Below are 19,014 nucleotides of genomic sequence, written 5' to 3' on the forward strand. Positions count from 1 at the left end.
TTGAAATGTTTTGGAGATTTACACCTGTTGATAGGCGATTTAATAGGATGATAATTCACAAATTCGTTTAATTATCACCCGAGCAATATAATAACGACTTTTCGAGGCACGCTCGCGTTGCATGTGTGCTGGCGTATGAGTGAGCATGCAATACGTTCATAAATTGATGTCGCACATGTTACAGCTAAGTATCTCTTCATGAGTTTCTATTTATGCATTTTGTTTAAAATAAAAATGTATTATCTTACGTGACATGTAATGTACCGCAAAATAATACCAGTAACGATTTTCAAATAACTAAAAAAACACAAAGGCTCGGTCTGCCGCCAGCGGTTTTCCACATACTATGCGCAGAGGTTTCACTAAAATTAATAAAGAGATTAAATTATGTGATTATGAAGCATTACGTCCTCCAGTAGCCAGTAAACCTATTAAAGTAATGCATTAAAGTTGACAGGCTGTTTACACAATGTATAAATAAAGGATTATACCCTCCTTAGAAAAATAGAACATATAAGAATAAACAAAAACAATGAAAACTTCACGTTGCGCGAGATGCTTACGAGTGGGTGTATTTCGATGTAGAATCGCCACGGCCTTCATGATGTCAAGAACCGTTATGAGTCCCAGACCTAGCACTTGAATCATGAGAGCTGTAGCGAATTTTGCGTTATAGCTGCCATTCCTGCCAGAAAGTTCTAATTTAAATACATTGTATTGTTGTGTTGTTTTGTTCTGTGGCCAAAACCGGATTACTTAACCGAAACCCCACATGTCCGGTATTTTACCTGCATCCGTATTGACATTCACGGGGTGAATTAATTAAATCTGTGTCGTTTATTCTTGTCATGTTCTGCAATACGTTTTCGCTTTCAAGCAGTACATAGCATATAAAACGGAACCATGGTAACACATGGTCCTTTCGCTGTTGTTACTTTGTTTTTATTTATATATATATATTTGAAAAGTATTGTCTAAATGTCAAAGGGTCTTGGAATTGAATGGTCTTAAAATATCAATAGTGATTCATGCTGTGTATTCGAAATGATATTCATTAATTTAATATAATGTTCGGTCGTATCAACGTACTTGTCTTTAAATGAGCAAATGTTTTAAAGTGTTCGACGTGAAACTAAAGATGAACGTTCGTTACCGAGCATTTAATAATTCGTTGGAGTGATTGTCTGTTATCTTCAAATTCTAATCTAAGTAGTGGGATGTATTTAAGATAATTTCACTCATACTTCCTTGTGCGTCTTTCCAAAGGCGATGTTTGGATCATAATTGGAAATTGTTATTAAAGCTTGAAAGTAAGTGAAGTTCGAGAACGGACCGTTAATTGCAGTGAAACTCGGTTATTCCATTGTTATTGTCGGATATGCGATCTGTGTTACTAATATCACTACTTTTTTTTACTTCTTGAATAGTTTCAAGATGCAGTGAATGTATTACCAATACAGAGTTTCAACTTATAACTTATGTCACATAAGTGACACTGTCAAATATCGAAATATTTACCGAAGGATAAATGATGGCGACACACTATTTGATCAGAGTCGTTTATGTGGTTTATATCGCGGCCAAGCTTAATCTTGACTATATCGAGACCATTGAACAGAAAATAACTGGTATAATCATCAACAATTCACAAATTGTGATATATTCTGTAAAGAGACGCATTTCTAATAATGTACCAACCTTTTGCTTAATGCTTTTAGGTTTTGTGTTTTCAATTTTCTTGTCTTATATATGTTTTGTCACTAAATGTATTTAATAATACCTTCAATATAACAAGCACGAGCGGAATTTAGTGTCTTGAATATATCTGCGGAGTTTTATTGCGGAGCTGACTTGACAGCAACTGATCGGTTACGAACAAAACATGGCACAGTGTAAGATAGGAGTAATGAAACTACAGCAATCAATCCACTACATAAATATTCGTTACTATTCGCTTTTCTTTTCTTTTTTATGCAACATAGAACAGTAAAGCAACGACCGCAACACTTAACAATGATATTATTACAGCTGATATCACAACCTTGGAACAGTAAATTCACGTAGAAGGGAAATATATATATATATCGTCGAGTAATATGTTTTTTCGCTTCGGAACGGTCAGTGCAAACTTTGTGTGTTTTTTTACAGATGTGTGGTCGTCTAAACTTTCTATTTTACTCCGCGTTAAATTACATAACATGTCCATTTAAATGAAAACAAACGTTCACCATATTATATAGAAATTCACATCACATACAAATCAAGATCGGTTAAGACTTGCTCTGTACTTAAAGTCGAATTTAAACATTCAAAGACGTTTGAAGCTATGCAAACCATGCACACAAGAGTGCGTCGGGATATATAGATATCATACCTCGTGGTCTTAAAGACGGCTTATTAACAATTGCATGCAATAAATAAGCAAATGCATTCGTGTTATCTGATGCCTCTCGTAGACGATGTTTTATGGTTGCATCGAGCTAGAGAAAAGTTCCGAAAAAGGTTTGCATAGTTTCTTATGTGCACTGTTACACCTTTCTTATTCACTCGTAAGAAGGAATTGAAAATTCGCATCAAAACAGAAAAACATTCAAACGCTCAGTATTGTGTCTTGGCTTGTAGGTAGCAAATGGATAGTTCGTACATGGGTCTTTTTTGAGAAGCTGATTGGAGTTATTTATAACGTTTTTTTTACTTAAGTGTAAAATGTAAAATTTCGAAATGCTCACATTCTGTGTTTATATTTAGAAATTCAAATTTAATACTGACGTCATTCTTTATTAATGTTTACATATGTAATATATTGAGAAGAGTTTTACTGTTTCTATATTTATGAAAATATAACTTTAACATGACTATATGAATAAAATTAACAAAAAATCTTTAACATAATGGACCATTTGACGTTTGCTAAAAGTTTGTTAAAGCTACACCATAGGTTATGTGGAGTAAAATTTAATAAAATAAAGCGAAAAGTCAATTATTCATCGCTAGTCAACACCACACGAATACAATTCCAATATTAAAAATAGTGCAATTACTTATAGAACAGTTGTTGATTACCACGTGTTATCAATGGGTTGACCAGGCATCGTAAACAGTTCGAAGACGGAAATCGATTCTATGTAAAGCAAGCGTGTGATCATGATACTGATTTAAAGCACTCTTGAATAGTGGGCACATTTTCTATTGTGGTTCCATTACTTCTTTTATAGTATTGCTAATGAGTTTGTTTCTGCTTTTTGCAAAACAATATTATATGTTACATGAAAAAATATTGTTTATTATTAACATTTGAATTACTTTTATGATTTATATGCGAATTCGTTGATATAAAGATAACATTGCACGCTATTGTGAATAATGTAGATACATGCTATGGATTTAAATAACAAATATATAAAAACAATGGTATGCTTTTCTTGTATTTTGACTAGTTTGTGTAATTTTAAATACTGAATAAATACATTTTGCTGAAAAAGCAAAGCTAAAAAAATAACAAATACTTTAAATAGGTTGAAAAAGCGATTGTTGCTGAACAATAGTTTTATGAATACAATTGTTGCAAAAATTATTTTATTCGAGATGAAGCATTTTTATTTCTGAAACAAAAATGCCTTCAATATAAAAACACATGTGTCGACATGCACTCGACCATTTGTGTCTGGATTCAGGTTTAACTTAAAATTGAAACTACATCGTATACCTGTGTACTAAGATCGATGACATCGAAGGCGTTTTAGACATAGAACATTTACCATTTAAAAAATCTCTACATGCTTATAAAATACGCTTATTGTTCGATAGTTGAACATGTTGTAACGATCAATATTTGTTAAGTTTTAATATCATCCATATTATTGGTTTTATGTTGTTAGATCTTCATTGGACTTTAAGAATAAAGTAATTATTAAACTCCTAAATTCCTCGATTCGTTTTATTGTGGGGATCGGGCGCTTTCCTAATGTAAATTATTGTCATGTTGTAAGACCTGCGCAAACTGCGTCAGATACAAAAAATCCATCTTACTGACATTTAAACAATTAACTTGGTATAAATGCATTTGATGCAATTGCTTTTTGATATTGTTATAAATCAAAAATTGATTTTTAATAACTGTTTTTTTACATTAAAATTGATGTTAACGATAGTTTATTTTATTCTCGAAAATGTGATAAATATGTTGGGTAATTCAATTCATGTTTTATTATCATATTTGGAGCGGTATTATACGCATTTGCGTGGTAAAATCTAAGGCGAATAATCGGTTGATGAATAAAATAATATAATTAGTGACAGGGCTAAAGCCTTTTAAAAATTTTACACACCATAGATTTAACTTTTTCTCCGCTGTACTTTCCTGGTATTATATCGACGTTAAACTCAATTGTCTGGTAAGCTTGCCACTTTTTCGATGCTTTCAAAATAAATGCTTGAACGTACTGCACTACATCATTAATTTGGGATGATGTTCGTAGTCGGTGGATGGATTGATTGTTAGCATGGGAACAATCAAATATACATTCATTTGTTAATTCCAGAACCCTTTCAGGAATGAAACTATCCTATGTGTTATGAAATAAATATACGTCCCATTACAATAAATGGAAGTGCCACGCACATCCCATTTCAGACCATAAATTCCTAGCGCGTAATCAAAGCATGCCTGATACACAAAATATTTAAAGGGCAATAATTTCCTGAAAAATAATTGAAGCGGTCACACCGTTAAATATGCGTTTGTCCAAATACACAGCTGCGCATAACGTTTTATCAAATTGGGTCATATGTGCCTGAGATCTTGCGCAAGTAAGGCATGGATGGAAATAAGGAAAGGAAAGACGAAGTTACATCGACCATGATGCATACAATGTTCTCGGGATCATTTGCTCCCCACCCCCACACACCAGCATATTTAATTACAACAACATTAAAGTATAATGGACAAGGTAATGAGAGTGTGAATTGAAGGACAAATCCGTGGTTTTGTGATATGGTGCTTCAAACCTTATAATTGGCATATATTTAATATGTGATACAAATTACTTCAAATGTTCTCCAACAAATAATAGAAAACACGTTTTTATCGAGTAACAGTTCAACTTTTAAATGCTCAGGTGTTAAACAAGCAAACGTGGAACTTTCTGAAACACGATGAAATAAAACAAAAACAATAATACAGTTTATGATCGTTTAGTGTAAATATATTTCGTTTGAATCTACGAATTTTACGGCCGAACTAAAAACTATTAATATCAACATAAATATAACAACGTCACACATATACACTTCAACACCGTTATTTCGAACACCGATAATCCGAAGTCACCGTTATTTCGAAGTATTTTTCCGGTCCCGATTCGGGTTCTTCTTTGTTTAATGTAAAATTTCATTGTTAATCCGAACTTCGTTAAACCGAAGAAATCGTTAATTCGAAGTGATTCTGTCGGTCCCAACACTATAATTCGCACCTAATTATCAATCTTTAATCCGAAGTCAAAACTGCAAAATACTGAGCGTAATTTCACACCTTTGTCGTGGCGCGTCAAAAGCCGATAATTACACCTTTGTCGTCTGCGCGAACGCCGGTGTTCAGAGAGACATTGCGTATTATTTAAAAAAAAGGTTTATTCATTTCCGAAAATGTATTCATACGTATGTATGTCTGATAATTTGTGCTATTCGTTTTATTTTATATTTTCTGTAAATAGAGAAAAATAAAAACAAGAAAAAGAATCGTTATATTCCCCCGTTTGTTACTTTCTATTACCGTTTGTTACGGTTCTTTAATCCGTTAATTCATTTCCAAAAATGTATTCATCTGTATTTACATGTATGACAATTTGTGCTATTCGTTATATTTTATATGGTCTGATAATTTGTGCTATTCGTTATATTTTATATGTTCAGATAATTAGCGCATATTCATTATATTTAATATCTTCTGTACTTAGAGAAAACATAAAAAGAAGAACAAGAATCGTTTTATTCCTTCGTTTGTTACAAGTAGAAATCTATTGCAATCTGACTAGTTTACTTTTTTTAAGTAAACAACTATTAATAGTAGCGTTTAACTGAACCATGCGAGTTCCACAACGTTTTATTATTACAGAATCCTCAGAAGTCGTCTGTCAAATGTTTATTTCGAATTATCGTTAATCCGAAGTTTTTTTAACGGTCCCGACGACTTCGAAATAACGGTGTTGAAGTGTATAGTGTAAAAAAAATCACAATCTGCAATTATTTGCATATGCAAGTTAATCATTGTACTCATTTCATTGAAAAACATGGTAAACTGAAAATAATATTTTAACGGTCAATATGTTTAAACTTATGTGTTAATTCCTTAATGTTAATTGTATATTGTGCCTCAGGATTCATTTTTCAATGGACAATCTTCAATAGAGAATTGTAAGTATAATAACTTATAAATATGAATACAAACCTTTTGAATCTTCCATCCTTAGACGTAAATACATGAGAAAATAACACTTACCAATAGGGGGACGGTGTATAGAAGTAGGAATGAACAAAGCAAAATGAAATGGAGTAAATCCAGGATTTATTGTAGGTTAAAATAAAAAGGGCAAATATAGTATTGTACATTACTTAAATAAAACAAACATAAAGGTGTATTATAAACGGAGTCTTTGAAATTATATGGCATGCGTCATTGTGTCAGATAAGCATTCAAGTTTTCGCTGACGATAATGAGCTATGCAAATGAACAAATACATAAAACCGTCTTTTATTTAGCAGGCAATTTAAGTTATTTCATTATTAAATGATTCTATGGTGTAGGATAATGACCACAAAATAGAGTTGTTTAAAGCATAGTAATCAATACATAGCGAATGCAATTTAGAACATATCAAAATATAATGTGTGTTGTATTTCAAAGTGTTAGCTATAGTCGTTCGTTCACCCCCACAAAAGAAAACAATGTTCATAGCCAAGGCTGTTTAATGAACAGACCCTGTTAAATGTGACGAGAATCCCGTCTACTTTATAGAGTATAGTCTCTACTCCATCCCTAAGGTAAAAGAATTTGGTAAAAGGTCATTTTATTAGTCTAATTGATTCTCAAGCACATTTTTAAAATTATAATAAATATGTTTGTGCCTGTAACTTGCTCAGATTTAGTGTTAATTGTTTGTTGTCACTTTTTACAAGCTTTAAAAGCTTAATACATGACGTTCTTAGCATTATTTTTTAATAGTTATAGGTACTAAGTTTGAATATTTTAAAACTGAATAATTTCAAACTAGGTGCACTATATTCGATGTTTTGTGTTATTTACAGTTGCCTTTGTTAAAGGTGACTTGATGAAAACGCTCAAATCTGTGATATATCTTTCTATCTAATTATGTCTTCCTATGTTACACAATACTATATCTCAAGGACCACAATAGAAATACGTGTTTTTCAAACGCGGCGTTTTTGTGTCATCCTTGATATATAATGATGGTTTAGTTTGTTTAATTCATACATGTTTCGTTCTCACATAAGTAAATGTGTGTGTGTGTGTTATATTGCCATGTATTCTGACATAGTATATCGAAATCAATCAATCAACCAATCCTATCGTTTGAACTAAAATAATTTGATAGATTAACATGACGAGACAAAATTTCATTCAGGCATAAGTTTGACGCTGGGTTCAAAGTTTAGCACAGGTGTTATTTTTTGCGTAAAAATCGTGAGGTTGTTCTTGCTTTCTACATGTATTGTTTACATTATAGAAATGTATTGGCCTTATACTGATATGTCAGGTATAGTGTATTTCATCCGCATTGCTGTTGACAGCTTACCATCAACACATTGGGTCTGGAACTGATCACTTTAGCAAGAAGTCCGCGACTGAAGCGTCTTCACGTGATATCGAACCCATGTTTCAAATGATTCCAAAGAGTTTCTTGTTCCATTATATCACAAACAGCTTAGAGGTCTAGAAGAAAATGAACTGCTGCATTCTTTGTGTCTACGGATTGCATAACGTCACTTCCGACTTTCATTTGTACTGTTACAGTAGGCCGATAAGTGTATTTAACTAAGTTTGATCTAGTTAATATTTTTTTTTCCAGCACCTTTAATGAAAAGCAAATTTGACACTGGTCTGTAGTTTTTAAAGTTTTTGTGTGTGTCAAGAACGTTTTATTATGTACAGGTCTAATAGTTGGTTGTCGCAGATGGTAAATTAGGTTTTTCCATTTTACGGATGCTGACGGTTGTCCTCAAACCTCTTTTTTTCATGTGTTCGATCTTGTTTCTAGAAAAAGTCGCTTTAAATCCAGACCATTTTTTGTTTTGTAGATTAATTGCAATATATGATAACTTATTATTTGGCTACAATAATGTGATTTGTTATCTCTAAAAAACAAACCACGTTTTGTTTTGGTTTGAATTTTAAGGTATTTTGGTTTCTTTCAGAAGCTTCTTTACTCAGAAACATTGTTTAACGGATATTCTTATTAAAGCTTTGTCGTGTGCCGGTTTTGTTTTAGCTTTCGTCGGTGGCGGTTTGTATCATTAGAGCACCTTATATTTATAATTGGGTCACAGTTCTTTGGTCTAATTCCGCTATGGGGAATTTTTCCAAGAGTGATGATAGATAACGCGCGAAATGTTGCAACATTGTATCTACATCTGAAGACCATGTTTGATTATTAAGTAAATCCAATAACAATATAGCCAGTTAAAATGATTCAGTGTCAATATCACTAGTTCTTGTATCCAAAGTATTTCATCAATGTAGTGGCTTGGTCAAATTTGCTTTAAATGTCACGCGAAAATATTCTTGATAGTCTTCACAGAGCATGTATGATAATCAAGTCTCTTTACTTACCGATATTAGGCAATAATTTGAAAACTGCCTATGGGATCGCGCTTCTGTTTCCGAGCTGATCAATTCATTTAACCATTTTGCACTTAAACAAATAATGGAACCATTTACATTCAAATGTTTTCAAACAAAGACTATTCGTTTTTACAAAATCTTAGAATGGATTTTTAATACTTACCCAAAACATACACATCTGCCTTATACTAAAAACAAAAACGCATTATGATGGTAGCAAAACATTTAATATAACATCAAATACTATTTAATGCATACATATATTCTATACATAGTAGGTTAATAAACATGTTGATCTTAAGTCCTATGATGAAAAAATGATTAGGGTGCTCAGTTTTGATAAACTTAAAATCCAATTATAGTTTCTTAAACGGATATTTCAACATACGATGTGGGAAGCTTACGCTGTGTCAACAGGAAAACAACCATGACGTCCTTTATACAGGACAATCATATTGGCTTAAAAACAGGACGAGATTGTAAATTGAGGACCATTCAGCACTGAACTATGCAATGAACAAAAACATGTCAAACTGTCAATATTAGTTGTAAATTCAGTTTATTGCAAAAGTAATATTTAATTCATTAACAGCAATACGGATTATAACAAACAGAATCGAGGTTTAATGAGATTTTATTTACTGAAATATTTTTTAATATAAATGCACGCTATGTATTTGATTCGGATACGTGTATTGCAAACGTGGCGCGGTCGTCTGTAGGTCGTCCATCGGTCGTCCATCGTCCGTCCTCCGGTCGTGGTCCGTCGGTCGTCCATCCGGCGTCGTCCGTCGGTCGTCCATCGTCCGCCCTCCGGTCGTCCGTCGGTCGTCCATCCGGCGTCGTCCATCGGCCGTCCGTCGGTCATCCCTCGTCCAAACATCGGTCGTCCGTTGATCGTCCATGAGTAGTCTCTCGGTCGTCCGTCGGTCGTCGTCCATCGGTCGGTCGTCCGATGGTCGTCCGTCGTCGTCGTCGTCGATGTGGTAGAGGTAGTAGTTGTAGTAGAAGTAGTAAAAGTAGTAGCAGTAGTAGTAGTAGAAGTAGTAGTAGTAGTAGAAGTAGTAGTAGTAGTTGTCGTAGTAGTAGTAGTAGTAGTAGTAGTAGTAGTAGTAGTAGTAGAAGTAGTAGTAGTAGTAGTAGTAGTAGTAGTAGTAGAAGTCGTAGTAGTAGTAGTAGTAGTAGTAGTAGTAGTAGTAGTAGTAGTAGTAGTAGTAGTAGTAGTAGTAGTAGTAGTAGTAGTAGTAGTAGTAGTAGTAGTAGTAGCAGTAGTAGTAGTAGCAGCAGTAGCAGAAGAAGTAGTAGTAGTAGTAGTAGTAGAAGCAGTAGTAGTAGTAGTAGTAGTAGTAGTAGTAACAGCAGCAACAACAACAACAGCAGCAGTAGTAGTAGCAGTTATAGTAGTACTAATAGAAGTATGTGATGTTATATCAGAGCCTTGCCTGATTTGACCAGCTATATATATGCGTACAGAATATTTACACATGTTACGCAAAATTTGATTGGCTGACTAACTCGGGATCTCGAGATAGCGAAAATTCTCTCCTCTTTTGTTTAATGCACTCTGCCTTTATTTACTGCACCGCTCTTTTTTTAATTGTACGCCGCTTTTATTTAGTTTTGCACTCCTCTTTTTTCTATCTCGCGGCCACTACATAGCTAACTCGTGGCCACGAGTTAGAAAAAAAGAGGAGAGCAATTAAAAAAAGGAGAAGCACCGCTCTTTTTTAAATTGTACACCGCTTTTATTTAGTTTTGCACTCCTCTTTTTTCTATCTCGTGGCCACGACATAGCTAACTCGTGGCCACGAGATAGAAAAAAAGAGGAGAGCAATTTAAAAAAAGAGAATTGAATGTCACCTCTATGCCACCGTAGATTTTCCATGACTTGCCCTGGTTTAAAATACTCATTTAGTAGCTTAATTGCTATACACATGGAATATATTCTCTTGAATTGTTGTTTGATTTGTGCATCAATTACGTTGGGTTAGTTTGTATTTACGGCGGGAAAGAGGAAGCTTAAAGTTAACATCCACAATACACTATTTCAATCAATAAACAAGCAGAAATAAAATAATACGATAGAAACAAAAGTTGAGACTCAAGGAACGTTTTAGTAATCGGACAAATCAAATCCTTATATATAATATATACTTAAAGGTAATAACACAATTTACGATATTAAGAAAATGCCATTTGTATACACATACCGGTTGGGCGATTTCCTTTTTGACATTCTGTATTTGCTCGAATGAACTATGCTAAGCAAATATATTCTAATCGGCCCCCTTATTGAAAGTTATATTTCCTGACTCTTGCGGATACAGGGTTTTTTATGTCTAGGATAGGAATATTTATATCAATAATGTCGGCAAGAAAATGGCAGTATATTTTAATTATTTTGTATTTATATGTATATTTGGTGCCATAGCAAACAGAATTCTTGACGTTAGAACAAAATGAAATGATGTGTATAATCTCCATATTGCCATCTATCCATCTTTCAAGTTTCATGAAAAAATATGAAGAACTTTTAAAGTTATCGCAGGATCCAGAAAAGTGTGACGGACAGACAACAGACAGAGCGCAAACCATAAGTCCCCTCCGGTTTCACTGGTAAGGGGCAAAAATACGACACATATTCACAAAGATCTAAAAGAATTACTTTATTTCCAATTTGTATTTATTTTCAATCGAAAATAAATATGACCGTGATGGCATAAGGAAAATAGGTATGACCGAGATGGCATAAGGAAAGTATTACAGGGCAATTTGAAATATAATAATGTGGGAATAAAAATGACATCATTGTGTTGTGCACTATATGTGTACTGCTTCAACTAACTACGTTACTCGAAACTTCTTTAAACAAAGCCATGTACTGTATTAAAACTTATATTAAGAAGCGAAATGACAGTTTTTTTCAACGTTTACTGTATTAATCTAATTATGAGCTGATGCATAAAGTAGCTACATTAATACATCCTATCCTAGTAAGCTTATTTAAAAAAAATCAACTATTTTTTCCTTCAAAGACGGATCTCTGTTCACAAAATAAACAGTAAACTGATGCATTACTTACTGGATCATTTGATGGTATGTCAGACAACATTAAGCATTCCAATGATATTTAATAATGTTCATTCTGCTAATGGTGTGTCATTTTTTATAGCTATACATATATTGGACAATTGTGGACTGTTACATAATTACAACATGGTAGTTATAGTACCATAATGATTTGTATGTGGTTTTGACTGAATTGCTTCTGCAGACACTGCCTGATTTCGCGGTATCTCAATTCGTTTTACGTGTTTTCAAGAACCGTTACTGTCCCTCGGATTACTTTATCCAGACTATGCACAAAACACTACAGGTTTATTGTTGTCATCAATGTTGGTTTTGATGCTTGGCTTTCTAGGATTGCTATTGTGTTTATAAAGATGAAGTTTTTCCTTGCGTCTTTTATGTGATCAATCTCATAAGATTCGCTTCGTTTTCTCACATAATTTGTATTCAGAAACAGATAAAGAGCCCTTGAACATGTTCGCGAGAGCCGTTTATTTATATCATGGAGAATCGTCTATTAATGTCAATCTCACAATATTACAATTCTTATGCAATCGCGTTTGCTTTCTTTTATTGTGTACGTGTATTTAAACGCGTAACAACCGACACAGGAAAATGCGTTTTCAGTGTATATATAACTTTGAATTGTCAGCAATAAACTTATATGACTTTTGTAAGGGAAACGAGTGATTCCAATACACATCAATTATTATTAAATGATAAACGTTATATAAATTAGTACATGTAAATGTCCCATGCATGTATGACGAATTACAAAACGAGCTGTTTCCTCCGCGTGCACTTATTAACATATTGTCACGAGCCGAGCGGTAGCTGTAATTTTACTTCAATTTCTTCAACTTTTCCAAACTTTTGTTCAAGTTTAACATAGAACTAAAATGGACTCTGATAAACAGTAAACTAAGTATTTGCACTCTCTTTTTTATAATGTCCTAAAAAGATGACAAATGCAATTTAAATTATTTATAAAATTCAGTCTTAATTTTAATAGCTAAGTCTTATTGAAAACTGTATTTTAAATGCTTATATAAGAAAAATAAAATAGGTCTCACACCTAGGAAAACAAAGTTCAGAGTCCTCGAATGAGAATTATCAGTGCTTTTTATACTCTCCAAAAGCGCACACATAACGTTGTGCAATAATATCATTAAAGCGCACATATGAATTGTGCACAAAAAGCGCACAAACAACGCGCAGCAAAGCGCGCAAAAGCGCACAATAGAATTTTAGCGTTCTAGACACGGTAAATGTCATTGATATTAAAATACATATCAATTAAATCAATAAATCATTTATAAAGATGACTATTACCTTTTTAAACAATTTTTAAGAAGGAATATGAGTATTTAACTAATGATATCGTACGACTAAACTGTCGAAAATACTGCAGTCATTGTAAACTACCCAGAGTGCACTTATGTCAGCATCAGGAAATCAACTTCCTGTTTATCCAAATGGCTGCCATATTAACAGACGCTAATACAATGAGACTTTTAGAAAGGATATTAAAAATAATAAAGAAGCGCAAAAGGTAGGCATCGGCTGTTATCAGCTCTAACATCCACACAGCATCCAATAAAAGCATTAAATAACAGTGACATAGTCATTTAGATGCAAAACATAAACGCTGAAAATGAACAATGTAATTGTACATAAACACATGTTTTCATGAACAATCTAGGACATGACAATATGATATCCAAAGTATCGCTTTTCATGTTTAATAAAACATTTTTGTGGGAATAATTATATGTTAAACAAATTGTTCTTCATTTTAATTTTCGTTAAGGGCCACTTTTATGTTTTTTTTGTCGCTTCCTTAATGCAAAAAGGTACCATGTGAAATCAACAATCTAAGGCACATGATACCTTTTTGCACCAATAGGGCGATTTATTGTTTGCTTCGTGTTTCAATCAGTTTCTAAATGAAACGTTCAGCTATCAGATTAATCTTTAAGTCATCCGTGTCAAAAAAAGACTAAACTTTTGTCATGAAGACTAGATGGCTGCCATATCGATCCATTGTATTTCTCGCGGGATAGAGTCGTACGTCTCAGATATTGCTTTTGCTGGCAAACACAAAGCGCTATTCAGCAATTTCAATATTGGTACGGTTTGCTCAGGATACGGAACAATCCAGCAGTGAAAGTGTTGCTTTCGATGTATATATCGGATAACAGTGGATAGGGATTGCTTTTTGTTATCTGAGAGGAATAAAATGATATAGATTTGTGCAGAAAATGTGTTGGTGTTGCTGCAATTCCGTCGGTTTCGAAGTTATAAACGCTTTTAAGTTCACGGAGATATTTGTAGATCATAGCGGAAGTAACATTGTTTGATCTCTTCATGAAGAAGATATATGAAAGTTTCCCGTATTTTTTATTATAATATTCTGGCGTGATAGCGTTTATGTATCTTGTGTTTTAAAGTTTTCTTATTTATATCGATTTAGAATCGTATGATGAGACATAACGTTATTTAATTTTCTAGCCATGCCAGCGTTATTTTACGAGACAAATAAATAAACAACTACTATTAATGTGGTTTGTAAAATGGTATACATTTACACGTATTAAATAAATCAATAACACAATATAAAACAGTATATCATTACCTAAAATGCGAACGAACGGATCATTTATCCTACAATGTTTTGTTGCATTAGTTGTCATGACAATCCGACCGACTTCCGGATTCAAGGGTAGGAATCTCACTATTGGCGGAATATTTCCCATGTCCGGCAGCTGGGCCGGCGGTCAAGGATGTTTGCCTGCGGTACAAATGGCTCTGGAGGATGTGAACAAACGGAGCGACCTCTTAACAGACTATATGCTGCACATGGATTATAACGACAGCCAGGTATGTGCGCGTTGGTTCATTTATAAGAATTGTATATAGATATAAATATATAAATTAGATAATTAACAAACAATCGTTTATGCAACCGACTATCTCAACTTTTGAAGCAAAATATCCATCGTAATGTTGCCAAAGGTCACTTTTAAAGTTAATGTAAATTACGAATTCATGTAATTGTATATTGTTATTTTGAGCTGTACGGTATATACAGAATAATACAGAATTCAGGAAATATACACATTCATGCCTAGTGGACTCTCCCATCCTTCTACATTGGATCCATTTATTTTTAAAATTAGGGATGTCTAGTATATTTATTTTAATATTTAAAATATTTCTTACAGAAATTCCTTTAGGGATCATGCGGCGTCTCATCTGGGTCTACGCTGTTTGTCAAGGCCTTTTTTCTAGACGCTAGACATGCATGGGTTAAAAGGTCCGTAGCTCAAAGCTGTACAATTACTTTCATTCCTTTCGTCATGACCTCTCTAGAGATTTACAACTTAATGTTACCAATGGTTTAAAATAATTATGTTTTTGTTCAGTGAAATACCTCTTTTTCAAAGGATCTCTATGAAATTGCTAAAATACAAATATGTTTTTATCACTAGCACTCGAGAAAATATGCCTCGTCCTGTGATTCCATCTGTAACGCTTTTTCACTAAAACAACTATAACATATAATGTATGAATGCAAGACAACATTTTATTAACGATTTTACTAGTAAAATAATAATTGACCAACATATCGCATGCTGTCATTTTGGTGAAATGAGGTCGTCAGCATATCATGACGTCCTATAACAAAGTTAATAAACATTTTAAATACTAGTCAAGTTGTTTACCTACGAAGTTATTTTGTTTGTAAAAACAAAATTAACACAGTCAAATTGTAATAAAATAAGCATGTCATGTGTTAGCATTGAAAGAGAATCTTACCCAAACTTATTTGATCAATTATTCAACCACTGAAAACTTGCACTAGAACCTTCTCCTAATTTCACTATTTACAAATATAGCTTGAAGTGTAGCTTTAATACGTATGCATGAGAATTATTTATCCTTAGTGACTGATATGACATGATTTATCCCAAAAACTTTTGTATAGCTTTATATCATCGATACCACACACCTTAAGACACAGCATTGTCACGAATGTGATTGGAAATAGAATTAACTTCAATTGAACAGTAATAATGAAATTTTAGAACCATTTTCAGGAGATACATTCATATTAACATCCGCTAGTCTTATACGTCAGTTAAATGCCCATGTGCCTATACAATATGAAAATACACACATCACGTTATGAAACAAATGATAAATGATATCAACGGTCAATGCAACGTATTGGAGATTTACGCCTGTGGAAATTCACCAATTTGTTTAATTATCACACGGGCAACTTAATGACGACATTTCGAGGCATGATCACGTTGCATGTATGCTGTCGTATGAGTGAGCATGCAGTACGTCCATAAATTCATGTCGTAAATGTTACTACTAAGTTAAGCTTCATGAGTTTCTATTAATGCATTTTGTTTAAAATTAAAATCAATTATCTGACGTGAAATGTAATGTACCGCAAATTGATTTCCAGTAACGATTTTTAAATAATAAAAAAAGGCTCTGTCTGCCTTGTGCAGTTTTCCACACACTGTGCATAGCCGCTTCACCAAATAAAGAGATTAAATAGATGATTATGGAGTATTACGTCCTCCAGTAGCCGGTAAACCTTTTAAAGTAATGCCTTCAAGTTGTCAGTACGTTTGCACAATGTATACATAAAGGATCCACCCCACGTTAGAAAAATATAACATATAACAATAATCAAAAACAATGAATCCTTAACGTTGCGCGAGTTGCTATGCTAACGAGTGGGTGTATTTCGATGTAGAATCACCACGGTCTTCGATACGTCATGAACCATTATGAGTCCCAGTACTAGCACTTGAATTATGAGAGCTGTAGCGAATTATGAGAGCTGTAGCGAATTTTGAGTTATAGCTGTCATTTCCTAATATGAAGTTCTAATTAAAATATATTTTAATTTTGTGTTGTCTTGATATGTGACCGAAACCGGAAAACTAACCGAAACCCCACATGTCTGGTATTTAATCTACAACCGAACTCACATTCCCAGGGTCATTTATTCTTTTCATGTTCTGCAATATGTTTTTGCTTTCAAACAGTACATAGCGTATAAAAACGGCCCCATAGTAAAACGTCGTTTCGCTGTTTTCACTTTGTTTTGTTTTTAAAGTGTTTGAAGTGAAACTAAAGATGTATGTTCGTTACCGAGCATTAAATAATTCGTTGGAGTGATTGTCTGTTATTTCTTTCAAAAGCCATGTTTGCATCATAATTGGAAATTATTGTCAGAGGTTTAATGTAAGTGAAGTTCGTGAACGGACCGTTAATTGCAATGAAACTCGGTTATCCCATTGTTCATGTCGGGTTTTCGATCTGTGTTCTTAATTTCAGATTTGTTTTACTTCTTGAATAGTTTAAAGATGTCGCGAATGTATTACCATTACACAACATTTGGCAGTTTGATATTTTGCGTAAATGCATGAAAACATTATGTTTCTTATTGGTGAATTATTTTTTAGTGACACTTTAACTACCTTTTAAGAATTATGATATATTAACTATTATTAAGTATACATAACTTGTATAAATTGTTAGTATAATTGTATGAGTCACTATGTTTTGATTGTATTAAATAATAACCTGCATTATATCGTGCAACTGCTAAAGGTAACAATATATTGGTTACATTTCTTTATGAACATTCATTACGATAATAGGCTGTATGACAATACAGAGTTCCAACTTATGAGACCACTGAGATGGTCGCGACAAATATTTAAATATTTATCGAAGGATAAATGATGGTGACATTCTATTTAATCAGAGTCGTTTATGTGGTTTATATCACGGCCAAGCTTAATGTGGACTATATCAAGACTATTGGACAGAAAATGACTGGTATTAGCATCAACATTGCACGGATTGTGATTTATTCAGTAATGAGATGCATTACCAGGGCCGTTCTAATAATGTACCACCCTTTTGCTTAATGCTGTTAGGTTTTGTGTTTTGAACGGTCTCAGGTATGTTTTTGTCACTAAATGTATTTGATTATGCCTTAAATAAATCAAGCGCGAGCGGCATTTAGTGTCTTGAATATATCTGCGGAATTTTATTGCGGAACTGTCTTGACAGCAAATGATCAGTTACGAACAAAACACGACACAGTGTAAGATAGGAGTAATGAAACTACAGCAATAAAACCATACATAAATATTCGTTACTTTTCGATTTTCTTTTATTTAATTGTGTATGCAATACAGAAAAATAAAACAACGACCGCAACACTAAACAATGACATTATTTCAGATGGTATCGAAACCTTTCAACAATAAATTCATCTAAAAGAGAAATATATAGATCATCGAGTAAATTGTTTTAGCGCCTTGGAACGGTCAGTGCACACATGGTGGTTTTTACAGATGTGTGGTCGTCTATTCTTCCTATTTTGCTCAAAGTTAACCACAATACATGTCAATTTAAATGAAAACAAACGTTAACCATATAATATCGAAATTAACATCACATACAAATCAAGATCGGTTAAGACCTGCGCAGTATTTCAAATCCAAGTATAAATAATCAAAAACGATTCAAGTTATAGTGCCAATATACAAGCAAGAGAACGTCTGGATATTTAGATAACATAGCTCGTGGTCTTAAAGACGGCTTATTAACAATTGCAAGCAATAAATAAGCATATGCATTCGTGTTATCTGATGCCTCTCTTAGACGATGTTGTATGGTTGCATTTAGAGTGAGAATAATTTCGAAAAAGGTTTGCATAGTTTATTTGCACTTTAACACCATGCTTATTCACTCGTAAGAAGGAATTAAAAATTCGTATCATAACAGAAAGAAACTCTCAGTATGATGTCCTGGCTTGTAGATAGAAAGTGGATAGTTCCTTCATTGGTCTTATTCGAGAAACTGATGGACGTTATTTCTTACGTTAAGTGTAAAATGTAACATTTCTAAATGCTTACATTTTGTGTTTAAATTTTGAAATTCAATTTAAATACTGGAGTCATTCTTAATTAATGTTTACATATGCAATATTTAGAACAGTTTAACTGTTTCTATATTTATGAAAATATAACTTTAACATGACTATA

The 19,014-nt window shown here is 33.2% G+C and overlaps 2 protein-coding genes across 11 annotated transcripts in view; both read left to right on the plus strand.

The window, feature by feature from the left end:
* LOC127837992 (zinc finger protein 729-like) overlaps window positions 1-19,014 on the plus strand; it is a 462,677-nt gene that overhangs the window by 369,630 nt on the left and 74,033 nt on the right. The window lies entirely within an intron of this gene.
* LOC127837993 (gamma-aminobutyric acid type B receptor subunit 1-like) overlaps window positions 1-19,014 on the plus strand; it is a 399,001-nt gene that overhangs the window by 29,439 nt on the left and 350,548 nt on the right. The window contains exon 1 of one of the 2 annotated variants that reach the window (XM_052365473.1): window positions 14,748-14,806. The exons of the other annotated variant lie outside the window; for it this stretch is intronic. Coding sequence (XP_052221433.1) covers window positions 14,777-14,806 — 30 coding nt within the window. The 5' untranslated portion in view covers window positions 14,748-14,776. Of the gene's footprint in view, window positions 1-14,747; window positions 14,807-19,014 lie in introns of those variants that run through there. 2 annotated transcript variants of the gene reach the window in all.

Source organism: Dreissena polymorpha, chromosome 7 (genome assembly GCF_020536995.1).
Source record: "Dreissena polymorpha isolate Duluth1 chromosome 7, UMN_Dpol_1.0, whole genome shotgun sequence".
In the NCBI taxonomy this organism is placed as follows: domain Eukaryota; kingdom Metazoa; phylum Mollusca; class Bivalvia; order Myida; family Dreissenidae; genus Dreissena; species Dreissena polymorpha.